Raw genomic sequence first — 26,377 nt, forward strand, 5'->3', positions numbered from 1 at the left:
AAGGTAACAAGAGACAAAGGTGGACATTTTATAATGATAGGACAATTCATCAAGAAGACGATATATATACATATATATGTATGTAAATGTATATGTATGTATATATACAGAGGGTGCCAAAAAATGTATACACATTTTAAGAAAGGAAAACTGTATTAAATTGTAATTCTCAATATATACCAATAACAAAAGGTGAATACAAGTCACGTTTGATGTCTACAATTACAAGAGGTGCTCAAAGTTGTTACCATCAGTGTCCACACTTCTGATTATGACCAACTACTGCTTGAGCAACGTTGACCAAAGTGTCCCCTTGTATACATTTTTTTGGCACCCTCAGAATATATGAACCCAACCTGGAAGCAATATATATAAAGCAATTACTAACAGACCTAAATGAAGAAGCTGAGAAAAATACAGTTATAGTAGGGGACCTGACTACCCCATAGATCATCGAAACAGAAAGTCATTTTAAAAGATGGAAGAACTGACTCTGGGTGATGAACACACAATGGGATTTATAGATGATGTAATACAGAATTGTACACCTGAAATCTATGTAATTTTACTAACAATTGTCACCCCAATAAATTTAATTAAAAAAAAAAATAAAAAAAAAAATAAAAGATATTAGCCTTAAATGACACATTAGACCACATGGGTATATGCTATATTTATATAGCTCTCCAACCCAAAATGACAGAATACACCTTCTTCTCAAGTGCCCAAGGAACACTCTCAAGGATGGACCACATTTTAGGGCACAAAACTAGTCTCAAAAAATTTAAGAAGACTGAAATCATACCAAGTATATTTTCCAACCACAACAGTATGAAACTGGAAATTAATTATAAGAAGAAAGCTGGAAAAACAACAGATATGTGGAGTTAAACAACATGCTACTGAACAACTATTGTGTCAAAGAAGAAATGAAAGGGATCAATCAAAAGATAGACAAATCAAAATGAAAATACAACATATCAAAATTTGGGGGATGCAACAAAAGCTGTATTAAGAGGAAAGTTTATAGCATTAAAGGTCTACCTCAAGCAACAATAAAAATATTACATAATCAATCTAATATCACACCTTAAAAAACTAGAAAAAGAATGAACAAAGCCCAAAGTCAGTAGAAGTAAGGAAATAATAAAATTAGAGCAGAATGAAATGAAGAACAAAAAGATAATGGAAAAAGTTAATGAAACAAAGAGCTGGTTCTTTGAAAAGATAACTAAATTGAGAAACCTCTGGCTAGACGCACTAAAGAAAAAAAATGACAAGACTCAAATAAATAAAATCAGAAATAAAGGAGAAGTTACAATAGACAGCACAGAAATACAAAGGATTATACAAAAATCCTATGAAAGGCAATATGCTACCAAATTCAATAACCTATAAGAAATGGACAACTACTTAGAAATGTATAACCTTCCTAGACTGAATCATGAAGAAGTATAACAGAGAATCTAAATAGACCAATTAATAGTAATGAAATTGAAACAGTAATCAAAAACCTCCCCAAATAAACAAAAGTCCAAGACCAGATGGCTTCATTAGTGAATTCTACCAAACAGTCAAAGAAGATTTAATACCTATCCTTCTCAAAGTCTTTTAAACATTGAAGAGACAATACTTCCTAATTCATTTTACAAGGCTGACATTACCTTGATATCAAAACCAGGCAAGAACAACACATACAAAAAATTACAGGTCAGTGTCTCTGATAAATATAGATGCAAAAATCCTGTACAAAATGCTAGTAAATCAAACACAACAATACGTTAAGAAAATAATATATCACGATAAAGTGGAGTTCATCCCAGGGGCATAAAGATGGTTCAACATATGCAAATCGATCAATGTTATACACCACATTAACATATAAAAGATAAAAATCATATGATCATATCAATAGATGCAGAAAAAGGATATTATATATTTGGCAATATACAATACCCTTTCATGATAAAAAACATTCAACAAATTGGGTATAGAAGGAACATACCTCAACATAACAAAGGTTGCATATGACAAACCCTCAGCTAAAACCATACTCAATGGTAAAAATCTGAAAGTTTTTCCCCTAAGATCAGGAATGAATCAAGGATGTCTACTCTTGCCACTGTTACTCACACAGAACTGGAAGTTCTATCCAGAGGAACAGGCAGGAGAAAGAAATAAAAGGCTTTCAGATTGGGAAGGAAGAAGTAAAACTGTCACTATTTGCAGATGACATGATTCTATATATAGAGAATCCTAAAGACTCCACCAAAAGACTATTAGAAATAATAAACAAATACAGTAAAGCTGCAGGATACAAATTCAATATACAAAAATCCATTGGGCTCTTATATACTAACAATGAAATATCATTAAAACGAAATTTAAAAACCAGAAAAAGAAATCCAATTTAAAATTGCAACAAAAAGAATGAAATACCTAGGAATAAACTTAAAGGATGTGGAGGACCTATACACTGAAAACTACAAGACATTACTGAAAGAAATTGAAGACTCAAAGAAATGGAAAGATATTCTGTGTTCATGGATTGAAAGAATTAACATTGTTGAAATGGTCATATTACCTAAAGTAATATACAGATTTAATGCAATCCCCATCGAAATCCCAATGGCATTTTTCACAGAAATATAAATAGAACCAAAAAAAAATCCTCAAATTTGTATGGGACCACAGAAGACCCCAAATAGCCAAAATAATCTCAAGAAAAAAAGAACAAAAACTAGAGGTACCTGACTTCAAGCTATACTACAAAACTATAATAATCAGAACAATATAATATTGGCAGAAAAACGGACACACAGACCAATGGAACAGAATTAAGATCCCAGAAATAAACCCACATAAATATAGACAACTAATTTTCGACAAAGGAGCCAAAAATGTACAATAGAGAAAGGAAAGCCTTTTCAATAAATGGTGCTAGGAAAATTGGAAAGCCACATGCAAAAGAAAGAAACTAGACTGCTCTGTCGCCGTGTACCAAAATTAATTCAAAATGGATTAAAGACCTAAACATAAGACCTGAAACAATAAAATACATAGAACATAGATACCAAATTTATGGACCTTGGTCTTAGAGATGATTTTAACAATTTGACACCAAAGGCAAGGGAAGTAAGAGCAAAAATAGATGAACAGGACTACATCAAAGTAAAATCTCCTGCACTAAAAAGGAACCATCAACAAAACAAAAAGGCAACCAAATGAGTGGGAAAAGATATTTGCAAATAATATTTCCAATAAAGGGCTAATATTCAAAATATATAAAGAACTCATACAACTCAGCAACAAAAGAACAAACAATCCAATTAAAAAACGGGCAGAGGACCTGAAGAGACATTTCTCCCAAGACGACATACAAATGGCCAACAGATACATGAAAAGATGCTCAACTTCAATATCTATTAGGGAAATGCAAATAAAAACCACAATGAGATATCACCTCACCCCAGTCAGAATGGCTATCATCAACAAGACAAGTAATAACAAGTGTTGGAGAGGCTGTGGAGAAAAAGGAACCCTCATACACTGTTGGTGGGAATGCAGACTGGTGCAGCCGCTATGGAAGGCAGTGTGGAGGTTCCTCAAAAAGTTACGAATAGAATTACCATATGACCCAGCAATCCCTCTCCTGGGTATCTACCCAAAAAATCTGAAAACATTTATCCATAAAGATATATGTGCTCCAATGTTCACTGCAGCTTTATTTACAATGGCCAAGACATGGAAACAACCAAAGTGTCCTTCGACCAATGAGTGGATAAAGAAGTTGTGGTATATATACACAATGGAATACTTCTCTGCCATAAGAAAGGATGAAATACTGCCATTTGCGACAACATGGATGGATCTTGAGATTATCATGCTAAGTGAAATATGTCAGACAGAAAAGGACAAGAATCATATGATTTCACTCATATGTGGGATATAAACAAAAAGCAACAAACAAGCAAACAAACAAACTCATGCACACATGCAATTTGGTGGTTACCAAAGGGGAAGGGAGGTGAGGGGAGGATGAAGAGGACAATGGAGGCCAAATAATATGGTGACAGAAGATTAGAGTGGGTGTTGAGCACACAATGGATATACAAATGATATATTATAAAATTTTACACCTGAAAGTTATATAATGTTATTAACCATTGTTACCCCAATACATTCAATTTTTTAAAAAAAAACACATTTAATTATGATGGTCTAAATTGTGCCCCCTCAAAATTCCTATGTTGAAGTTCTAACTCCCAGGACCCCAGAATGTGACTGTATTTGGAGATGGGCCTTTAACAGGGTGATGGAGTTAAAATGCGTACAGTAGGGTGGGCCCTAATCCAGCCAGACTGGTGTTTTTATAAGAGGAAATGTGGACACACAAATGGACGCCAGGGATGTACACACACAGCGGAAAGGCCATACAAAGACAAGGCGAGAAGACTGCCATCTGCAAGGCAAGGAGAGAGGCCTCAGAAGAAACCAACCCTGCCAGCACCTTGATCTTGGACTTCTAATTTCCAGAGAAAATAAATTTGTGTTGTTTCGGCCACCCAGTCTGTAGTATTTTGTTATGGCAGCTCTAGCAAACTAAAACAGTAATACAAGCATACATATGATTAAGATAGATGGAGATAACCAGGAGAAATGAAAGCAGAAATGGTTACAAGTAACAACCTTAAAATGGGAAAAGACATACGCATGAGGCACTTTGTTACAGCACACAAATGGCCATCGAAGAGGGCTGGTTGAATATAATAAGGTACATGCACCAATTAAACATTAGGTGACTGTCAAAAATGAGGACTGTCTTTTTGTACTGCCATGGAGTAATCACTAGAATGTAATGTTTAAAGAAAAGTGTATATATGGAATGCTATCATTTATCTAAGAACCTTGGGGCTTGGGAGATATGAATACATACCTGTTTGCTTATATTTAAAAACCAAAAGGAAATAACTATACATGGTGTCAGGGGGCTGCACCTATTGGGGGGATCTCTTCGTAAGTTATATAAATATCTAACCACTATGCTGTTTACCTCAAATTAATAGAATATTGAATGTGAACAATAATTGAAAATTAAAAATTAAAAATAGGATAAACAATAAAATAAAATAGTTAACTACAGGGACAGGGAGAGAACAGCGTGGAGAAGACAGAGATAGAAGCTAGACTTATCTGAATATACTTTCTTGACTAGATTTGACTTCAAAACCATGGAAATAGTTTACATAATTACAGAACAAAATTCAATCAACATGGGGGGAAAGCAATTGCTAGAAATCAAAAGCAAATAAAAGAAATTGAACTTAACTATATATCAAGTCGATGGCTTAATCACAGAGAAAGAAATTATTTCAAGTAATTTTAAAACAATATTTTAATAATACTAAAACAATCTTTTGACTGTAAATCCCTAGTGGGATATAGTCTAAGAATAAAAGAGCAAAAAATTCTTAAACTGTTTTTGAAATCATTTTTCCAGGGTAAGGAGGGATGGAGCAGAGAACTATTACCTTTTATTACTTTCATTACTTTTCATAAATCCTGAATTATAAGTTCAATATTTAGTCCACTGAATCACTGTAATGACAACTATAATACTGCTGAGACCTTTCACTGTAACAGATATAATCATCATAAAAGAAACCGGGATAGCACTAAAGGATACAGACTCCCTCCAGGTTTACACCAACTCCAAGCACCTTCAGAGGACTAACCACTAGCTCACTGCAGCGGCATGTTCTCGTCACTTAATCAGGACTTACCAAAATCTGTCTTCGAAGAGCTTCTTCGGAAGCAGCTGAACCTTCACACATCGACATCAACCTGCAAGCAACATGCCGTACTGCAAAACAGTAATTAGATCATGAACACAAAACATTCATTCTCCTTTCCTATACACCTATAAAGAGAAAAGAGCAGTGAAGTGAAACAAGTTTTGCTGCTAAAAATACGAGTTTTAAAGGCTTTAAAAAACACCAATTATCCAAAATAAATGACCTGAGATTTATCAAATGAGTCATTTGCTTAATGCTCCAGTCAGACAGATATTTGATTTTCAAATTTTAATTTCTGCAGCTCTTGAGCCCCAAAGACTCACTGAAGACACCTGATGCCATGTGATGCTCTTGTATGAACCTGGCAGCAAAATAATTCTAAGTGAATTGAAATCTAAAGCTATTCAACATCTGATGAAATTTCTGAACATCATGAGTTTTAGACTATTCTCCTAAATTGAAACTTTCTAAATACATGCTATGCTGTAGATGACGTAAAAGTTCTTAAAGTATAACTTAGAAAATACAGATGTCTTCATGATACGGTTCAGTTCCCCTAAAAATAGAAAAGTCTGAATAACTACAACCTCTTTGTGTAGTTTCTTTGATCATAAAACATATCCAATTTTTTTAAAAGATAAGCTCACATATAACTGAACTAGTTACCTTGATGTGAGATCTCAGCAGCCATTACTAACACTTACGCCAATACCATTTTTAATGAATATTCGTTTGAAAAAAGATTTGCCCAGCTGAAATTACAGGGCAACTGAAGGAGTCAGATTTTTATTAGCCATCATGAAATGTAAAATCTATTCATCCCTTACCAAAGGTGATTTGTCTCTGGAAAAAACTTTCAGTAAAACAACTTGCAATCGTGTATTTACATTGTCTTGCATTTCCAGTTTCTAAAAGTTTATTTTTCCAAAGTTTACTTCTACTTCAGTATTCTCAAAGACACTGATAGCTCAATTATTTCCCCTCCCCAAAGATATCTTCAGCACCTCCCTCTCAATTTACTGCTCTCCTTACACCTTCAAACACATCCATCTCCCTCCCTTGGAAAAAAAATCAACCCCACTGTTTCAAGCCTCCATCTCGTTTCTCCTCTTCGTTTCCTTGCCTAACTTCATGAATTCAATGGTCCATCTCCATCCCAGTTCTGCTACTCACTCATCCCCATAAGCCCCTGCCATATTGTTGTATCCTTACCACTTTACTAAAATTGCACTACCAAGGCTCACCTTCCCTGACTTCAAAGCAACATTTCACAATGATCATAATAACTTTTTTGGAAAACACTACTTCCTTGGCTCCCCCCATCCTGGTTCAGCTTTGAGCAGTGTCCCGCTGTGGGAAATGTCTGCGTCTAAGAACTTTGCTCCCATCCCCACGTTCTTGATCCAGCTGTTTATAGTTATCACCAACAAGCTTTCAGGCCAAAGGCAGCAGAGGGCGAGACAGAATGCTACTCCAGTACCAAGATGTTTCCTCTGCGGCTGCTGCTCTGCCCTTGTCTCCTCAGCAGCCTTTTCTGGGCCCTTCTATGTTATAAACATCTTGGTTAGACGCCTGCTGATTGACTCCTTACACCTGCCTTACTCTGCTCCATCAGTGCCCACAGCTTGATCCTTGAACTGACTTTAGACAACACACAGTGTTGTATCCTCTGGCATTTGTGAATTGTTTTCCTTGTTCATTTAGCTTTAACCCATTCCTTCCCTGATTCTCAAGCATAATGTTGCCTGGAATTTTTTATCCTGGAGTCTAACAGGCAAAATTCATTCATCCTTACAAAGCCAAGCAGTCCAGAGAGTCACCTTTTGATTTGTTGCCTCAATGTATCCTTTATAATTGAGCAACGTAATTTCCAAAATTGCATTCACTGTCACCATCCTTGCTGGAAATCAGTAACTGTGACCACACTAGACCATGACCATTTAGCTAAAGCACTGGAACTTTGCCAATGAACCACATTTAATGTAGCCAAGCAGATGAGTTTGGTTTGGGGCTTTTGTTTTGTTATTCTTATTTGCTCTCACAGGTTAAAAAAAAAAAATTTCTCAGTAACTCAGTCCAGTGTTCATCAACCAACTTCATGAGGAAACTATTCTTTACAGATTTTTAAATCTAAATCCCTCAAGTAGCAACATTTTTCATTCTATTATTAATGGAGAGAGGAAACTACTACATAGTTGACGGTCCCTCAGAATCCAGACCTTCTCTTCTCTGGGGAAGATAATCTGTGTCCTTTAACATTTCCTCAAGTTCTCATTTCCCCATCCTTTAATTATCTTTGTTGTTCACCAGCAGCCTATTTCTTGCAGTGATGCTTTTAAACTTTTATTAACATGGAGCTAATTTCTGAAAAATCAGTTAAAACTGAAGGAAGCTGTGTGCTTGAGAAACCACTAATTATGGGTTGTTTCCCTTACTCTTAACAAATTTCTATGTGAGAACTGGTCAAAATATCATTTAAACTGCAAGAACACAATCTGATATATAGTAAGACTACTTCTCACAATATGAATCACAAAATATATACGTACATTTAGCTTTGTCATCGACAGTTATAACCAAACCTACTCTCTTGGTAACTGCCCAATTCCACAGGTTCACTGCCATTTCTTCAACCTGGACAAGAGAAACAGTTTCTTAGCCAGTTAAAACACTGTCCACCTCCAAAGATACATTCTTTCTTGCATGTTTTATGCTTAGTGACTATTGTGGGTCATTTACAGTTCCTCCATAATCTAATCACATTCCCCCTTTCCTCCCCTAAACTTCCCCACTATTGAGTGATGATCTCACTGTCCCATGAACACAACGTGTTCACTCCTATCTGTGCACCTTTCTTCATACTGGTGGCTTCACCTGGTTCACCTCCCCCATTCTCTTTATGTAACTCAAATCCAGTTCAGTCTTACCGGGAACACCATGGGGTTTTCAGCAACCACTACAGTCTACACTGTAGCTATTCCTTGAATTCTTATAGTCATTAAGTTTCACATAATTGGAGCACATGGTTTGGTGGTTGCCAGAGGGTAAGGGGGGTGGGGGGTGGGAGATGAGGGTAAGGGGGATCGAATATATGGTGATGGAAGGAGAACTGACTCTGAGTGATGAACACACAATGGGATTTATAGATGATGTAATACAGAATTGTACACCTGAAATCTATGTAATTTTACTAACAATTGTCACCCCAATAAATTTAATTTAAAAAAAAAGTTTCACATAATTGAACAAGCAATTATGCTACTTTGTATCATTTATTCTTTAACTGTTGAGTTATACTCTTATTTCCCAACTAGGCTCCTTGATATCAAAGCTGATGTCTCATACAACTTATGCAGCACTTATTGTACCTGCCAAAGCACTAAATAAAGAATACATACTCAAATAATAAAATTTATTTTCTTATGTTTTGCTCAAGAGACGAGGGGGCAAAGTGTCTAGCAGCTTCTTTTGGGATTTATCTTTTTACCATGTGGAACCTAGTCAGCTGGACGCAAAAATAAATCAAGCTCAAAGCCTCTCAAGGATAAAATGAAGACACACAAAAAATGTGTAATTTGGGACAAGTTGGTTTCTGGCAAGAGACCTCTGAAGAAAATAATTCGTCCCGGGTAGTACTATTGCCTGAGACCAATATGGCATAGCTGTGGCCAAAATCTCCCAGGGTGCTATGGTGACTATAATAGAAGCTATATACCATTATCTGACAATAAACATATTGGTAGTAATATGACTAACAGGAGTACTAACTGGATAAACCAAAAAAAAAACAAAAAACATACTTTATATACAATAAAGGTACACAATTGTATTTTAGTTTTAATTATTTTCTCTAGTGTCACTTTTCTCACAGTTCCACATTTTTCTGATGAGCTTCCCTTTAAACAGATTAGTTAGCATTGCTGTCATTTCACTAACTATTCTGGGGCTAATTCTAATGCTCATCTCCATCTCTCTCACAGTATCCCCATGCCACAGTCAACCGAATGATGACTTTCACATCAAGTACTATTTGATGTGTTTCATCAAAAACACATGGAGTTTGGGGAGGCCGGTTAGCTCAGTTGGTTAGAGCGTGGTGCTAATAACACCAAGGTTGCTGGTTCGATCCCCACAAGGGTCACTGTGAGCTGCGCCCTCCTTAAAAAAAAAAAAAAAAAACCACACACACGGACTTTGATTCCAAATTTCCCAGAGGAACAAATGGTATTTAGGGGGGAAAAGAAACATCCACAGTAAAACAGCATAAAGAAGCTGCCATTTTTGGTATTTCAGAAAGCAATTTGACAATATGTAAAAAAAAACAGCCAAAAAATGTTTGTATCTTTTGATAGAGTAATTGCTTTTCTGAGACTATCCTACAGACACAATCCAAAATGTTCGGGGGGTAATATTTGCACTTAATAGTGTTCCTCCTATCATTTACAATAGTGTAAAGTTAGGAACAATATAAATATGCAATAACAAAGAAATACATAGATGAATTATGAAAAATCCACTACATGGAATATTATTCAGCCATTAAAAATAGTGGTCATGCAATCTGGAAGAAATGCATACATTCCTAGAAACATACAATCTCCCAAGGCTGAATCAGGAAGAAACAGAAAATCTGAACAGACCAATAACCACTCATGAAATCAAATCAGTAATCAAAAGCCTCCCAACACAAAAGCCCTGGACTAGCTGGCTTCACAGGTGAATTTTACCAAACATTCATGTAAGAATTAATACCTATCCCCAAACTATTCAAAAAAGTTAAAGAGGAAGGAATGCTCCCAAACTCATTTTACAAGGCCGGCATTACTCTGATAACAAAACCAGACAAAAACATTACAAAAAAGCAAATTAAACGTCAATATGCCTGCTGAATACAGAGGCAAAAATCCTCAACAAAATTAGCCAACCAAATTCAGCATTACATTGAAAAGATCATACACCATGAATAAGTGGGATTTATTCCTGTGATGCAAGGCTGGTTCAACATTCACAAATCAATTAATGTGATACATCGTATAAACAAAATGGAAGGATAAAAATCATATGATCATATCATCGGATACAGAAAAAGCACTTGACAAAATCCAGCATCCATTTATGACAAAAATTCTCAGCAAACTGGGAGTGAAGGGAACATACCTCAACATAATAAAAGCCGTATATGACAAACCCACAGCTAACCTCATACTGAGTGGTGAAAAGCTGCAAGCATTTCTTCTAGATCACAAACAAGACAAGGATGCCCATTCTTGCAACTTTTATTCAACACAGTACTGGAAGTCCTAACAACAACAATCAGACAAGAAAAAATTTTTAAAAAGGCATCTGTCACACAGTCTCAGCTCCCGCTCCCCGCACAAGAACGCAGGACATGGTGAGGCCAAAAAGGAACACCCACGGAGCCACAGATAGGGGAGTCATACCACTATAGTCTCGCTGGTGGCTGGGCTGGAGACACAGGAAGCAGGAGCCACACAATATGCTGTCCACTTCTCTGCCAACCAACCCACCAACCCCCTAGTGTAGCCACGGCAGTTATATTAGTGGCTAATGGCTAACCGGTAACAGCTGATGGCCAACCAGTCACAGCTGATGGCCATATACTACCCAAGCTAGCACCTTTCCACGTGAGGCCGAGAGCCTGGAAACTGCTCTCTGGGACCCTGTCCCCACAGCATCCAAATTGGAAAGGAAGAAGTAAAACTCATTATTTGCAGATGACATGATACTACATCTAGAGAACCCTAAAGAGGACACAGAAAAGCTTTCAAACTCAGCGTCTGGATGGTGGATCCCCATGCGTGTTCAACATGCATATCGAGAAGTGTTACTTCTGTTAGGGGCCCATATACCCCAGCCATAGTGTCATGTTCATCCACAACAACTGCAAGGTGTTCGGATTCTGTAAATCCAAGTGTCATAGAAACTTTAAAAAGAAGCACAATCCTCGCAAGGTCAGGTAGACAAAAGCATTCCATAAAGCGGCTGGTAAAGAGCTTACAGTGGATAATTTATTTGAGTTTGAAAAACGTAGAAATGAACCTGTCAAGTACCAGCAAGAGCTGTGGAAAAAAAAATCTATCGATGCAATGAAGAGAGTCGAAGAGATCAAACAGAAACGTCAAGCTAAATGTATAATAAACAGGTTGAAGAAAAATAAAATACTACAGAAAGTTCAGGACATCAAAAAAGTCAAGCAAACCATTCATCTCATCCGGGCCCCTTTTGCATGCAAAGGAACGCAGCTGGAAAACAAAACGGTACAGAAATTACAACAGGATGTGGACATGGAAGTTGTTTCTGAAAATCTTACTACTGTCTGTAAACATTTCTATGCATTGGAAAATCTCTCTTAGAACTTCTAAATTATTGATTTTTCATTTAAGGTGACTCAAATGAAAAGATAATTAAAAATACATCTCTTCTATTAATACATTGCTATCTACAAAACATCACATATCATGGATGATAGATTGCATCTCAATGTGAAACATTCACTGATGCCCTTAGGTAAATCATAAAAATTCTATAAATACAGAAGTGATTGTGGACATAAAATAGTCATGCCACTTGCATAATGGCACTAAGCAGGATTTATGCAATAACTAATGACAAAAATTCATGGCCAGTGATACATAAAATAAAATTATCTTTGCACTATAAAAAGAATCCACAAAAAACTATTAGAACTAATAAATGAATCAGTAAAGTAACAGGACACAAAATTAATATTCAGAAATGGATGACATTTTTATACAACAATAATGACCTCACAGAAAGAGGAATTAAAAAAGCTATCCCATTTATAACTGCATCAAAAAGGATAAAATACCTAGGAATAAATTTAACCAAGGAGTTAAAAGACCTATACTCAGAAAACTATCACACTAAAGAAAGAAACTGAAGAAGATACAAATACATAGAAGCATATACCGGGCTTACGGAGAGGAAAAATTAACATCAATACAATGTTCATACTACCCAAAGCAATCTACAGATTCAGTGCAATCCCTATCAAAACACCAATGACATTTTTCACAGAACTACAACAAATAATCCTAAAGTTTATATGGAACTACAAAAGGCCCCAAAGTTGGAGGTATCACATTACTAGATATCAAACGTATACTGCAAGGCTACAGTAATCGAACAGCATGGTACTGGCATAAAAACAGACACATAGATCAGTGTAACAGAATAGAGAGCCCAGAAATGAACCCACACCTATATGGTCATTTAATCTATGACAAAGGAGGCAAGAACATACAATGGGGTAATGACAGTCTCTTCAATAAATGGCATTGGGATGACTGGACAGATACATGCAAAAAACAAAACGAGACCACTTTCTTACACCATATACAAAAATAAACTCAAAATGGATTAAAGACTTAAAACCATAAAACTCCTAGAAGAAAACATAGACAATAAATTCTGACATTGCTCTTAGTAATATTTTTTCTAATGTATCTCCTCGGGCAAGGAAAACAAAACAAAACAAAAAAATAAACAAATGGGACTACATCAAACTAAAAAGTTTCTGCACAGCAAAGGAAACCATCAACAAAATGAAAAGACAGCCTAATGAATGGGAGAAGATGTTTCCCAATGATACATCTGATAAGGGGTTAATATCCAATATTAATAGAGCTCATACAACTCAACACCAAAAAAACAAACAGTCCAATGAAAAAATGGGCAGAGGGCTTGAACAGACATTTGTCCAAAGAGGACAGAGACCGTGTTTCCCCAAAAATAAGACCTAGCCAGACAATCAGCTCTAATGCGTCTTTTGGAGCAAAAATTAATGTAAGACACAGTCTTATTTTACTATAAGACTGGGATTTATAATATAATTATAATATAACATAATGTAATAAATATAATACCAGGTCTTATTTTACTATAAGATGGGGTCTTATATAATGTAATATAATATGATATGATATATGATATATGACATGACATGACATGACATGACATGACATGACATGACACCGGGTCTTATATTAATTTTTGTTCCAAAAGATGCATTAGAGCTGATTGTCCAGCTAGGTCTTATTTTCGGGGAAACACGGCAGATGGTCAATAGACATGAAAACATGCTCAACATCACTAATCATCAGAGAAATGCAAATTAAAACCACAATGAGGGCGGCTGGATGGCTCAATTGGTTAGAGCACGAGCTCTGAACAACAGGGTTGCCGGTTCGATTCCCACATGGGCCAGTGAGCTGTGCGCTCCACAACTAGATTGAAGGACGACTGATGGGTCCTGGAAAAATACTGTTCCCCAATATTCCCCAATAAAAATTTAAAAAAAAACACAACCACAATGAGATATCACTGCAAGTCTTTTTTCTGTTTGAAGATTTTTACAATAAAAATGTTAGGAAAAGAGAAGAAATTGCCTTTTTAACAGTGCCAAAAATACTACATGTACACTATAATTATAGCTATAAAAATTTTAAATATGGAAATTTTAAAAGAAACTACATTAAAATGAGTGTAGTAATATTGAAGTGGTGTGAGTTCGAGTGATTTTTTCCTCCATTTTTCAAACTTTATATAAAGTTTTATTACTTTATTTTTTTGTATTTTTTCCATATTATGTTTCAAAGAAAGGATAAGATTAATTATGACTATAAACACTTCATATTCACAAAATTCAGATTTATTCAGCAAATATGTACTGGGCACCTGTATGGCAAATGTGCTAGGTATATATAAATGTGTAATGATAAACACCGTAAATATACGTAGTGAACAGAAGTAAACAATATGAAAGATTAGGCTTTCCATAACCAACATGCTGTATACCTAAAACTAATATAAAATGATATTGAATGTCAACTATAAAAAAGTAGTCTCAGGGATATAAAGTACAGCATAGGGAACATAATAAATAATACTGTAATGACTACGTACAGTGTCAGATGGGTAACAGACTAATTGGGGTTATCACTTTGTGAGGTATACAAATGTCTAATCACTATGTTGTTTTGTACACCTGAAACTAATAAAAGAAAAGGAAAAAAAAAGATTAGGCTTTCTAGAAAGTAAACAAATTGAAGGCACTTCCAAAACCAAACAGACCTTCTTGTAAAATAAGATGAGACTCTTTCCCTGAATCTCATAATCTTGTTTCACTAACAAGCACAGTAAGAAGTTATAATTTAAAAAGAGACTTACACATAAAAGAATACACTAAAAACTTTAGAACTAAGACAAGTTCAGCAAGGTTGCAGAATACAAGATTAATATACAAAATGAACTGTATTTCTATACACTAGCAATGTAACCTAAAAATTAAATTAAGAAAACACACTGTGATATATAGATGATGTATTACAGAACTGTACACCTGAAAGCTGTGAACTTTACTAACAATTGTCACCCCAATAAACTTTAATTAAAAAAAGAAAACAATTCCATCTACAATAATACCAAAATAAATAAAATATGTAGGAATAAATTAAATAATAAAACTTACACTCCAAAAATAAAAAATTGTTGGAAAAAATTAACGAAAACTTAATAAACAGAAAGACTTAATAAAAAACTTAATACCAATATTATTAAGATGATAATACTGCCCAAAATGATCTACAGATTTAAGGCAATACCTACCAAAATTCCAGCTAGCTTCTTTGTAGAAATCAACAAGCTAATCCTAAAATTCATACGGAAATTCAAGGGATCCAGAATAGTCAAAACAATCTTGAAAAACAAGAACCAAGTTGCAGGATCACACCTCTGAATTTCAAAACTTACAACAAGCTACAGTAATCAAGAGTGTGGTACTGGCATACGGACAGACATAGATCAATGGAATAGAAGTGAGAGTCCAGAATAAATCCTTGTGTTTATGGTCAACTGATTATTGACAAGGGTGCTAACTAACATAGGGAAAAAATAGACTTCCCAACAAATATACTGGGACAACTTGGTATCTGCATGCAAAAGAATGAAGTTGGATTCCCTTAGCCACACTATATGCAAAAATAAACTCAAAATAGATCATCAATGTAAAGGTAAGAACTAAAACTACAAAACTCTTACAAGAAAATATAGCAGTAAATCTTCATGACCCTGGGTTAAGTAAAGCCTCCTTAGATATGACAGCAAAAACATAAGCAATAAAAGAATAGATATTAGACTATAGAAATTTAAAACATGCTTGCTTCAGAGGATACAATCAGGAAAATGAAAAGACAACACACAGAATGGGAGAAAATATTTGCAAATCATGTATCTGACTTGAATCTAGAATACATTTAAAACTCCTATTACTCATAGTAAAATGACAAGTCAATTTAAAAATGAAGGCAAAGGATCTTAAGAGACATTTCCCAGAGAAAATATACAAATGATCAATAAGCACATAAAAAGATTCTCAACATCATTAGCCTTCATGGAAACACAAATCAAACTTCAATGAGATACCTCCTCACACCGATGAGGATAACTACTATTAAAAAAAACAAAACAGAAATAACAAGTGTTGATGAGGATGTGGAGAAATTGGAACACTTGTGCACTGTTGGTGTAAATGTGAAATGGTGCAGCCACTATGAAAAACAGCATGGTGGTACCTCAAAAAAAAAAAAAAAAAAAAAAAAAAAATAGAACTACCTTATGACCCAGCAATTCCACTTCTAGGTATATATTTTTAAAAAAAATGAAAACAGGGACTGGAACAGATATTTCAACATCCGTGTTCATAGATACATTATTCACAATAGTCAAAAGGTGGAAGGAACTCAAGTGTCCATGGAGTGATGAAAAAACAAAATGTGGCATATACATACAATGGAATATTCTTCAGCCTTTGACAGGAAGGAAACTGACACACGCTACAACATTGATGAACCTGAGGACATTATGCTAAGTGAAATATACCAGTTACCAAAGGACAAATATTCTTAAGATTCCACTAATATGAGATACCTAGAAGAGTCAAATTTATAGAGGCAGAAAGTAGAATGGTGCTTGCCAGGGGCTGGGGAGGAAGGAGAATGGGGAGCTGTTCTGTAACAGATACAGAATTTCAGTTTTGCAAGATGAACAGAGTTCTATAGATTGGTTACACAACAATGTGAATGTACTTAACATTTAAACTTTTTACATTTAAAAACAGTTAAGATGGTAAATTTTATGTTATGCATATTTTGCCACAATTAAAAATAAAACACAAGATACTAATTCACACCCACTAGGATGATTATAATCAAACAGACAGATAATAACAAGTATTGGTGAGGATGTAGAAAAACTGGAACCCTCAAACACAGTTGATGGGAGTGTTAAATGGTACAGTCACCTTTGAAAACAATCAGGCAGTTCCTCAAAACTTTAAACAAATTTACCATAAAAAGATTCCAAATTTACCAGCAGTTTGACTCATAGGTGTATACCTAAGAGAAATAAAAACCTGTACATGAATGTTCATAGCAGCATTATTCACAATAGCCAAAAGGATTAAATAACCCAAATGTTCATCAACAGATGAATGGATACACAAAGTGTGGTCTATCCAAAGAATGGACTATTATTCAACCATAAAAAGTAATGAAGTACAGATCCCTGCTACCACATTGAAGAACCTTGAAAACATTATGCCAAGTGAAAGAAGTCAGTCACAAAAGAACACATATTGTATTACTCCATTTATAGAAAATGTCCAGAATAGACAAACCCATAGAGACAGAAAGTAGATTAAAGGTTACCTAGGGCTGGGGGAGAGGGGAAGAAATGGTTCTTTGGTGGGGGGGTGATGAAAATGTTCTCAAATTAATTGTGGTAATGGGTGCACAAATCTGTGAATATACTAAAAAAATCACTGAATTTTACACTTGAAATAGGTAAATTACATGGTTTGTGATTATATGGAAATAAAGCTATTATACGTTTAAAAAAAGAGGGAGGTTTACAATAAACTTTATTCTCACTTTTCCATATGTGAAGTTACCAAAATGTAAGGCTTTGCCCAAAGCAAACGTTCCAAAAAGTATTTCAAATTAAGTGACAGACCCTCATTTAAACACCAGAAAAAATACTCTCCAAAAAAGCACCCCTGAAGGCTTATATTCAACCTAGTTCTCCACTGGTTTCTAAAACTATTTTCCCTAAAAGCATCATTAGGCTTTAAAATCCAAAAATGACTTCTATGTACTTAGCAATGGTTTATCAAGACTACTTTTTTTACTTATACATTAATTACAATGATCAAAACGTATCAAAGAAAATTATTTGTACCAACCTGAGCATCCTGTATCTCAGCCATAGATTCCCTGTTGATATTTTCTACATCCATGAAGAGTCTATCTATTGCCTCAGGTATGCCAGGTGAATCTTCACTTGTAATCAGCTTTTCAATGACCTCTGAAAGAACAATAGAGGATAAAAGTGCTATGAACTATGACCATCAGGGAAAAGTAGAAAATCATTGAAATCTAGCCCTAGATCTTTGATCAAATAAATATAGCATGAAGAAACTTTGAATGATTACCTTAGAATAAAAATCAACTGGAGAAAACATTTCTTTTAGCCAGAAGTACAGTACAATTTTCAAATAAAATTTGTTTCCTTGGAATCACTTGTTTATAACAATCATCATTGTTGTACTAAGAAAGCAAAATGCACTTCACAAATAGTAATGTTATCATAGATCATCTTAAAACTACAAAATAAAAATTAATAATGTCTTCAAAACTGGAAAATGTAGAAATTCTAAAGGCAGATTCAGATATGTGCCCTGTAAAACTGAAATACTTAATACTTTGAAGCATTAGACAGACATAGCTAACTTATCCTGTCTCTGAAGTCTTGACCTTACTTTGTGAGAAAAAAATGACAAGTTCAATTAGTGACAACATTAGCCAGTCACTGAATCTGTACAAATGATGTCACCATTTTCTGAACAGTGTTAGAGAGGCTGTGGAGAAAAAGGAACCCTCGTACACTGCTGGGGGAATGCAGACTGGTGCAGCCGCTATGGAAAACAGTATGGAGGTCCCTCAAAAAATTAAGAATATAATTATTATACCTCCCACCAATCCCTCCTCTGGATATCTACCTGAAATATTTGAAATATTTTATTCCTAAAGGTATATGTAGCCCTATGTTCACTGCAGCATTATTTACAGTGGCCAAGACATGGGAACAACCTAAGTGTCCTTCAATGGATGAATGGATAAAGAAGATACGGTACATATATACAATGGAATATTACTTGGCCATAAGAAAGGATGAAATACTGCCACTTGTGACAACATGGATGGATCTTGAGAATATCATGCTAAGCGAAATAAGCCAGACAGAAAAAAAAATAAAAAAACAAGAACTATATGATTTCATTCATATGTGGGATATAAAACAAAAAGCAACAAACAAACAAAACAAACTCATAGACACAGACAACAGAGGGTGGTTATCATAGGGGAAGGGAGGTGGGGGTAAGATGAAGAGGGTAAAGGGGGCCAAATAAATGGCAGTGGAAGAAGACGATACTTGGGTGGTGAACACACAATGCAACATACCCTTGACGTATTATAGAATTGTGCAGTTGAAACTTATATAATGTATTAACCAATGTCACCCCAATAAATTTAATCTAATTTAAAAAAAAGAAAATGTGGTAAATATATACAATAGAATATTACTCGTCCATAAAGAAGAATGAAATCTTACCATTTGTGACAACATGATGGACCTTGAGGGTATTATGCTAAGTGGAATAAGTCTGAGAAAGATAACTACCATAGGATCTCACTTATATGTAGAAATTTAAAACAAGCAAAGAAACACCAAGCTCATAGATACAGAGAATAGGTTGGCTGTGGCCAGAGGGCGGTGGGGGCTGGGGGGGGAGGTAACATGGGTGAAGGGAATCAAAGGTACAAACTTCCATTATAAAATAATTCATGGGGATATAATATACAAAATGGCAACTACAGTCAATAATACTGTATTGCATATTTGAAAGTTCCTAAGAGAGTAAATCTTAAAAAGTTTTCATCACAAGAAAAACAAAAATAAAAATAAAAAATCTTTGCAACTATGTATGGTGATGGACTTACTGTGGTGATCATTTCCCAATATATACAAATATCAAATCACTATGTTGTATTTGTGACAACATGGATGGATCTTGAGAGTGTAATGCTGAGCGAAATAAGTCAGACAGAAAAAGCAGAGAACCATGTGATTTCACTGATATGTGGTATATAAACCAAAAACAACAAGAGAACAAGACAAACAAATGAGAAACAGAAACTCATAGACACAGATAATAGTTTAGTGGTTGCCAGAGGGTAACGGGGGTGGGGGGGTGGGAGATGAGGGTAAGGGGGATCGAATATATGGTGATGGAAGGAGAACTGACTCTGGGTGGTGAACACACAATGGGATTTATAGATGATGTAATACAGAATTGTACACCTGAAATCTATGTAATTTTACTAACAATTGTCACCCCAATAAATTTAAAAAATAAATAAACAAAAAAAAAAAAAAGTCAAGGCAAGGAAAAAGGCTGCAAGTATAGGTATTAGATAAAAACAGTCGGAAAGTGCTCAATGTATTTTTTCTCTAAAAGAAAGGTTTATAATTCTATGATATCTTTTTTAAAGTTGTCTGATTAAAGGTAATAAATGTTTATTGAGGAAAGCTTGGAAAATATAGAGATAAATAAATATTATGGTATCATCTTTAAAAAAAAAATCACTATGTTGTATACCTGAAACTAATCTAATGTTGTAAGTCAGTTATACCCCAGTTTTTTTAAAAAACTAGGAAAGTTTTGAAAATGATGTTTTAAAAAATCCATGTAGCGTTTAAAAAGATTTTTTGAAATGTTCTGAAAAGAAAAAACATTTTTTTTTAATTTGAGTTCCTTTTTGTAAAAAAAATCCAAAGGTATTTTAGTAGAATACCAAATACAACTTCTGGTCACATAGTATATGAGATTGTGAAGACATTAATTTTGATTTGTGCGTGTTCTCTTAATCTTTTATATAATTCATTCTTTGTAAAATAATTTGGTCCTTTCAAAACGTATTTTCAGTGTCATTCAGCTGAGCGATTTGATTGACACCAGGTGAGGCAATGACAGAAAGGGTAAGATGCAGTCAGCAAAGCCAAGTAAGGAGTAGAGATCACATAGCTGAGTAGCTGAGTTACGCTGTGAAGAAGTCTTGCTTCTGGCAGAAGCTCAGAAAAGAGCTTCTCTAAATGCAGCCTATTCCTGAAATCTGAACACAACAAACATGCTGTATTAAGGTTATATCAAGCAAGATGGTACATTTGGAAAGAAAATGATTAAATTATCTTCCTGGCTACTAAAATAAACTATGATTTACAATATGATTTCAGTCAATATAATTTAAATGAGATTCATCCTAGTTAAAACTGGGAGAGGTGAGGTGTCACACGATTGGGACAATTAATTCTGATCGGGTAGACAGCATTGTAGGTACAGTACAATAGAAAAGAAACATTTTCCCTGTCCTTGAGGAAAGGAGCTTCTGCTACAACGTGGAAAAAATCTATCAACAGTCCTGCCAAGTCTCTCCGTGTGATCTCCGTCAGCTCAACCAGTCATTCAAATGCCAGAGCAGCTCAAAGACCAACCAGGGTCAATTCAAGATTTTACTCCCAGTCACAATGATTTTCTGCAACTTCCTTTGTGAGAAAAGAACCAAAAATGAGAATAAAATGAACATTTGCATAGTGCTTTGTAGTCTCAAAGCTTTTCACATGCATTCTCATTTAGTCATCAATCTACTCTGGAAGCGAGATATTTTTATTTTATAAGATGTAGAAACTGAGGCTTAACAAAGTGTCCTGACTTCTCAAAGGTGACACAAATAGAAAGTTAAAGTAGCAAGCGAGGACCTGAACTCAGGCTTTCTAATTTGAAATCCTATCCTTTCCACTATACTAGTTCTGTCGGGAAGAGCCTGGTACGAGTGACATGCCAGGGCTCTGAGACAACAGCAAAACAGCCAGGAGAGAACAATCATAGTGCTGTAATTCTGATTGTGGGCTAAGAAAAACTACCCCAGCAGAGGCTGGTTTGAATGAGGACTGCCGAAATATCCAAAGCAGTGTCCAAAGAGCAGGGCAAACTCTTGGCAAACAGGTTTAGTCACAGACTAAAAATCACATTGTAAATCATACTTTCTACATACGGTCAGAGAGACCGTCTTTTTCATATACAATGTTCCAGGAGATCCCCACCGATGAACTGGGTCCGGTACAAGAGAATACACGCAGCAAGTCATAAGGAAGAAGTCAGATGCAAGAGCATGCACCATAGTTCCGAAAGAATGGCCACAGCAGTGTACTGCAGCTCGGCACAGCATCTTGGTCCTGGAGGGCAGCTAGGAAAGGACGCAGGGCAATCTAACTCGGTGAAAATCATGGCAAGCAGAAATGCCCACAGCTCCAAAGCTCAACGGGTACCTAGAGCATGTCCTTAGCACATTAAATCTCAAATCTGATGGCCAATGTGACTTCATTCCAAACCACCCTCTTCCCTACTCCACAATACTGCTATTCTTTGTTGCCAGGGACAGAACTGGCTCAGGGATGACAGCAAACCTAAACCCGGACTCATCAGGAGCTAAATCTATGTCAAGTTTTGGAGGGAAACGCTGGGAGGAACAGAAAGATCTGACAATAGCATGCTAACCAAAAGGAAGCTGCAGCTTGATTCTGGTGAGGAAACACGTCCAGTCGCATTCAAGGCACTATACTTTAGAGAATAAAGGACAGAATTATACTGACACTGAATGTATTACATCAGTAGAACTCTCAAAAGAGCCACAATCAATCCTGTCAACCAAACACACAGTGTGTAGACACAGCAATGAGTCCAGGCATTTTATATCTTTCACAATCCTGCAAATGCAAGGCCCATAACCCAAGTCACTTTGCCAATGCATCCAACCCTACCCCTAAGCACCTACTTCACAAAGTATCTGTATAGATTACTCTTTTACTGTCATTTGTAGCTGAGCCCTGCTTTTCCGGACTAAGAATCTTCTATTCAGGTAAGACCTGGTTTGTTTTAGTACCATGGTTACCAAAGGCTATTTCTATCTATTTAAACAATTTTAATCTATTTCTGTTTACTGAGTGTTAACAATGTACTGGGCACTAGAAGAAAGACTTATCCAAGACACTTGCTCAGTAGATTCACATTTAATCAGACCAGAAACAAGTGGAAAGTTTGGGGATGCAGTAGAAAGACTGTAACAACACAGCTGGATTAAGGCTGAATGGATTAGCTAGCCTGAGTATTAACATTGTAGCAACTCTTCCCAAAGAGGTATTTGAAGGAAAAAAGAAGTCTAAGCCTACTCAACTGTCTCTGTGGTTTCTTATCTCTATACTATTGTAAACTACACACAACACACATAAAATAAAACTTGCTTGCAAAAGAGGTCAAAAGTTTAATAAAATCAAAAGACGGCTCATTTTCCACACAAGATATCTTTAGCCTTTCTATTCCTAATAGAATGCACTAGTTATTTAGAAGATTGCTAAGCAAAATGTCAGAAACAATTAGGCATCCTATGAATTGTTTTTGATGGTGATGAAATAATACAGGAAAGCTTTATGTGCATTTCCAAATCATTATCAGAAATAGGGTCATCCCTGTGATAGTGTCGCTGTTCTTGTGGGCAACACGAATGAAACAGACAAGAGCTCTTTCCTTCACTAAACATTTAATGATAAGGTATTTGCTAAGCACCAAGGATACCAAATGTAAACAAGACATAGTTCCTTCCCTTGAGCTTAGTCATTTCCACACAAGATATTCAGGGATACACATATATCACTCCTCCGATTTTTCAGTTATAAGTCACCTTAAAATTCTAGTAACACTCTAATTTGACAGTTGATGAAAATAAAGCATAGATAAGTTAATTAACTTGTCCAAGATCAAAGCTATTGGTAGCACAGCGTGAACAGAATTCATGACAACTGCAGTCTCTACTCTGGCTGGTGTCTACATTTCTCCTTTTAAAATTCAACAAACATTTATCAAATGCCTGGTATCAGGAAAATACTGGGCATCTTGCTAGGAATACAAAGATAAGTGAGGCAGTCTACGCCATTAAGTGGCTCACACTATTAAAGGAAATTAAAATGAAAAACTTTACAATGTAATGTAGTAAGTGCTGTGAATACAAGATGCTACAGGAATGAAAAGGAAGAATTGAGTAACTGCCCATTTGAGAGTTGGGCTATAAGGCTTCGCTGAGGTGCTATTTGAGGTGGGTCTTAAAGGATGAGTTGGAGATTTGCCAGGCAACATACTAGAGGGAGAAGCACAGAGGCGTGGAAAAGCACAGCGGGTTCAAATAACCATACGGAGTTGTGTACGGCTGGAGAAAAGGGTAAAGAAAGGTTCCAGGAAACACCATTAAAAAGGTACAGAGAGGTCAGAGCTTGAAACATATTGTATAACATACTATGAAGGTTAAATTCTGTTAGTTATTCCACCTCTTTATTTCATAAACTGTATTATTTCTACCTATGTATATACCAGGTGACCCCACCAAGTACCTCAGTGAGATTTCTGCACAGGTCATAGAGAAATTATGCTGATGACTCAGAACTATGTGGCCCTCTCTTGGGACATTTCTTAATAACTTTGCTATTCCTAAGCTGAGGCTTCCATTGTAGCATTTAAAGGAATGGGGGGGGGGGGTTCAGGAAGGCTTCGAAGTAAATCAAGTCCTTTGAAAAAGGCAAGAGTTACACGATCTGAAGGAAACCAGAGTACATATAAAGTCCTTTGAGATTCAATGAAAGTCTATTATCTTGAGTGAATTTTCCAACTGAAGTTTTTAGTCTAGATTTGCAGTCTAACATGGCAGCCACCTGCAGCTACTGAGCACTTGTAATAGGGTTAGTCCAAGTTGACATGTGCTATAATTGTAAAATACACACCAGATTTCAAAGATTTAGTATTAAAAATAAATGTAAAATAGCTCAGTAACTTTGTATACTGATTACATGTTGAAATATTTTTGATATGTGGGGCTCAAAATATAGTATTAAAAGTATTATTAAAAATAATTGCACTTGTTTCTCTTTACTTTTTAAATGTGGCTACTAGAAATTATTTTTAAATCACATGTGTAGCTCACATTATATTTCTACTGTACAGGGCTGGTCTAGAATATATTTTGTGACTGACTTCTGAGGATTTGAGGAAATAAACTAGTTAATATCTACCTCCCTAACAGTCATCACTGATTTAATAAAAAAAAAAGTATAAACTTGGATATTTTAACGGACCATAAGGGTATTTGTATAACAGCAAAAACAAAGATGTTAAAAATCTAGAATGAGATTTCTCTCCAAATTAACCACAGCAAAGGGAGTTACAAAGGTTGATAAACAGTTGCCATTCTTTAAGAATAACCCTAATGTTGAAAAGGAAAACTGGGCTAAATTATCTTGGTACAAATATTCTTCCAACACCACTCAACTTTTGGCTTTTCCCATGTTACCTCACCTTCTGTTATGGATGGCTCTGGTGCTTGCCAAGATGAGAAACTTTTTCTGAATCAGGAAGGACAGTTTTAGGAAACCCAGTTTCCAGCCCCTTTGCTATTGTTTCGTAAATTAAGAATGTGGCCTTTTGTAAATCTGTCCTCCAGGAAGGAAATACTCTAGACAATCTGTTGAAACCTGGTTACAAAGGCACTTTACATCTCAGCAAATCCACTCCTAGGTATTTCCCCGAAGAAAAATGAAAACCTAAGTCCTAGGTATTTCCTCCAAGAGAAATGAAAACCTAAGTCATTTTTTAAAAATGTATACATGAATATTCTTACCAACTTTATTCATGATAGTCAAAAATGTCCATCAAATGACACATGGATAAACTGTAATATATTCATTCAGTGGAATGCTACTAAGCAATAAAAACTAGCTACTCATATATGCAACTATATGGATGAACCTCAAAATAATTAGTTTAGTGAAAGACACCATAGAAAAACAGTACATACTATATGATTTCACTTATAGTCTGCAGTGATAGAAATCAAAACAGTGGCTGCCTGGGGTGCACAGTGGTGGGGGGTAGATTAACTACAAAGGGCCGTGAGGGAATTTTCTGAGATAAGAATATTCTATTTCTTAATTGGAATGGTGGTTATGTGAGTTACAGTTGCCAAAAAAAAAAGGTATCAGCTATACACTAATACTGTGTGACTTTTCTTACATATGTAAATCATACCTCAATAAAGTTGATTTCTGAGAGAAGGAAAAAGAAAAAGGAAGGAAGGAGGGGAGGGGAGGGGAGCGAAAGAAAGAAAAAGGACTATAGAGATGAAATCCCTAGAGATTGGAGGTCAGGAGCAGGAGAGCAGTGTGGTGTCAAACTTTGTTCAAAGTCAAGAAGGCAACCTTCAAGGTCAACAGGAGGTTTGTCCCCTTTGACCACCTTCATTCATTTTCATCACTCCCCATCACCCGCCAAAAAAACTGTAACCATGTCAGGTGAGGAATGTGGTAACTAACCTTTGCGTGGTGAT

The 26,377-nt window shown here is 35.6% G+C and overlaps 1 protein-coding gene and 1 pseudogene across 1 annotated transcript in view; one reads left to right on the forward strand and one right to left on the reverse strand.

Moving 5' to 3' along the window:
• Positions 1-22,132, reverse strand: part of TEX11 (testis expressed 11) — a 139,696-nt gene extending 117,564 nt beyond the window's left edge. Inside the window, exons 1-4 of the mRNA XM_019747905.2 lie at positions 22,007-22,132; positions 18,076-18,231; positions 8,345-8,429; positions 5,784-5,863 (exon numbers count right to left, since the gene is read on the reverse strand). Of these exons, the coding sequence (XP_019603464.2) occupies positions 5,784-5,863; positions 8,345-8,429; positions 18,076-18,231; positions 22,007-22,132 (447 nt within the window). The remainder of the gene's footprint in view (positions 1-5,783; positions 5,864-8,344; positions 8,430-18,075; positions 18,232-22,006) is intronic.
• On the forward strand, positions 11,624-12,169 carry LOC109455951 (putative ribosome biogenesis protein RLP24; annotated as a pseudogene).
• Positions 22,133-26,377: the final 4,245 nt, after the last annotated feature.

The sequence above is a fragment of the Rhinolophus sinicus genome, chromosome X (genome assembly GCF_036562045.2).
Source record: "Rhinolophus sinicus isolate RSC01 chromosome X, ASM3656204v1, whole genome shotgun sequence".
In the NCBI taxonomy this organism is placed as follows: Eukaryota; Metazoa; Chordata; class Mammalia; order Chiroptera; family Rhinolophidae; genus Rhinolophus; species Rhinolophus sinicus.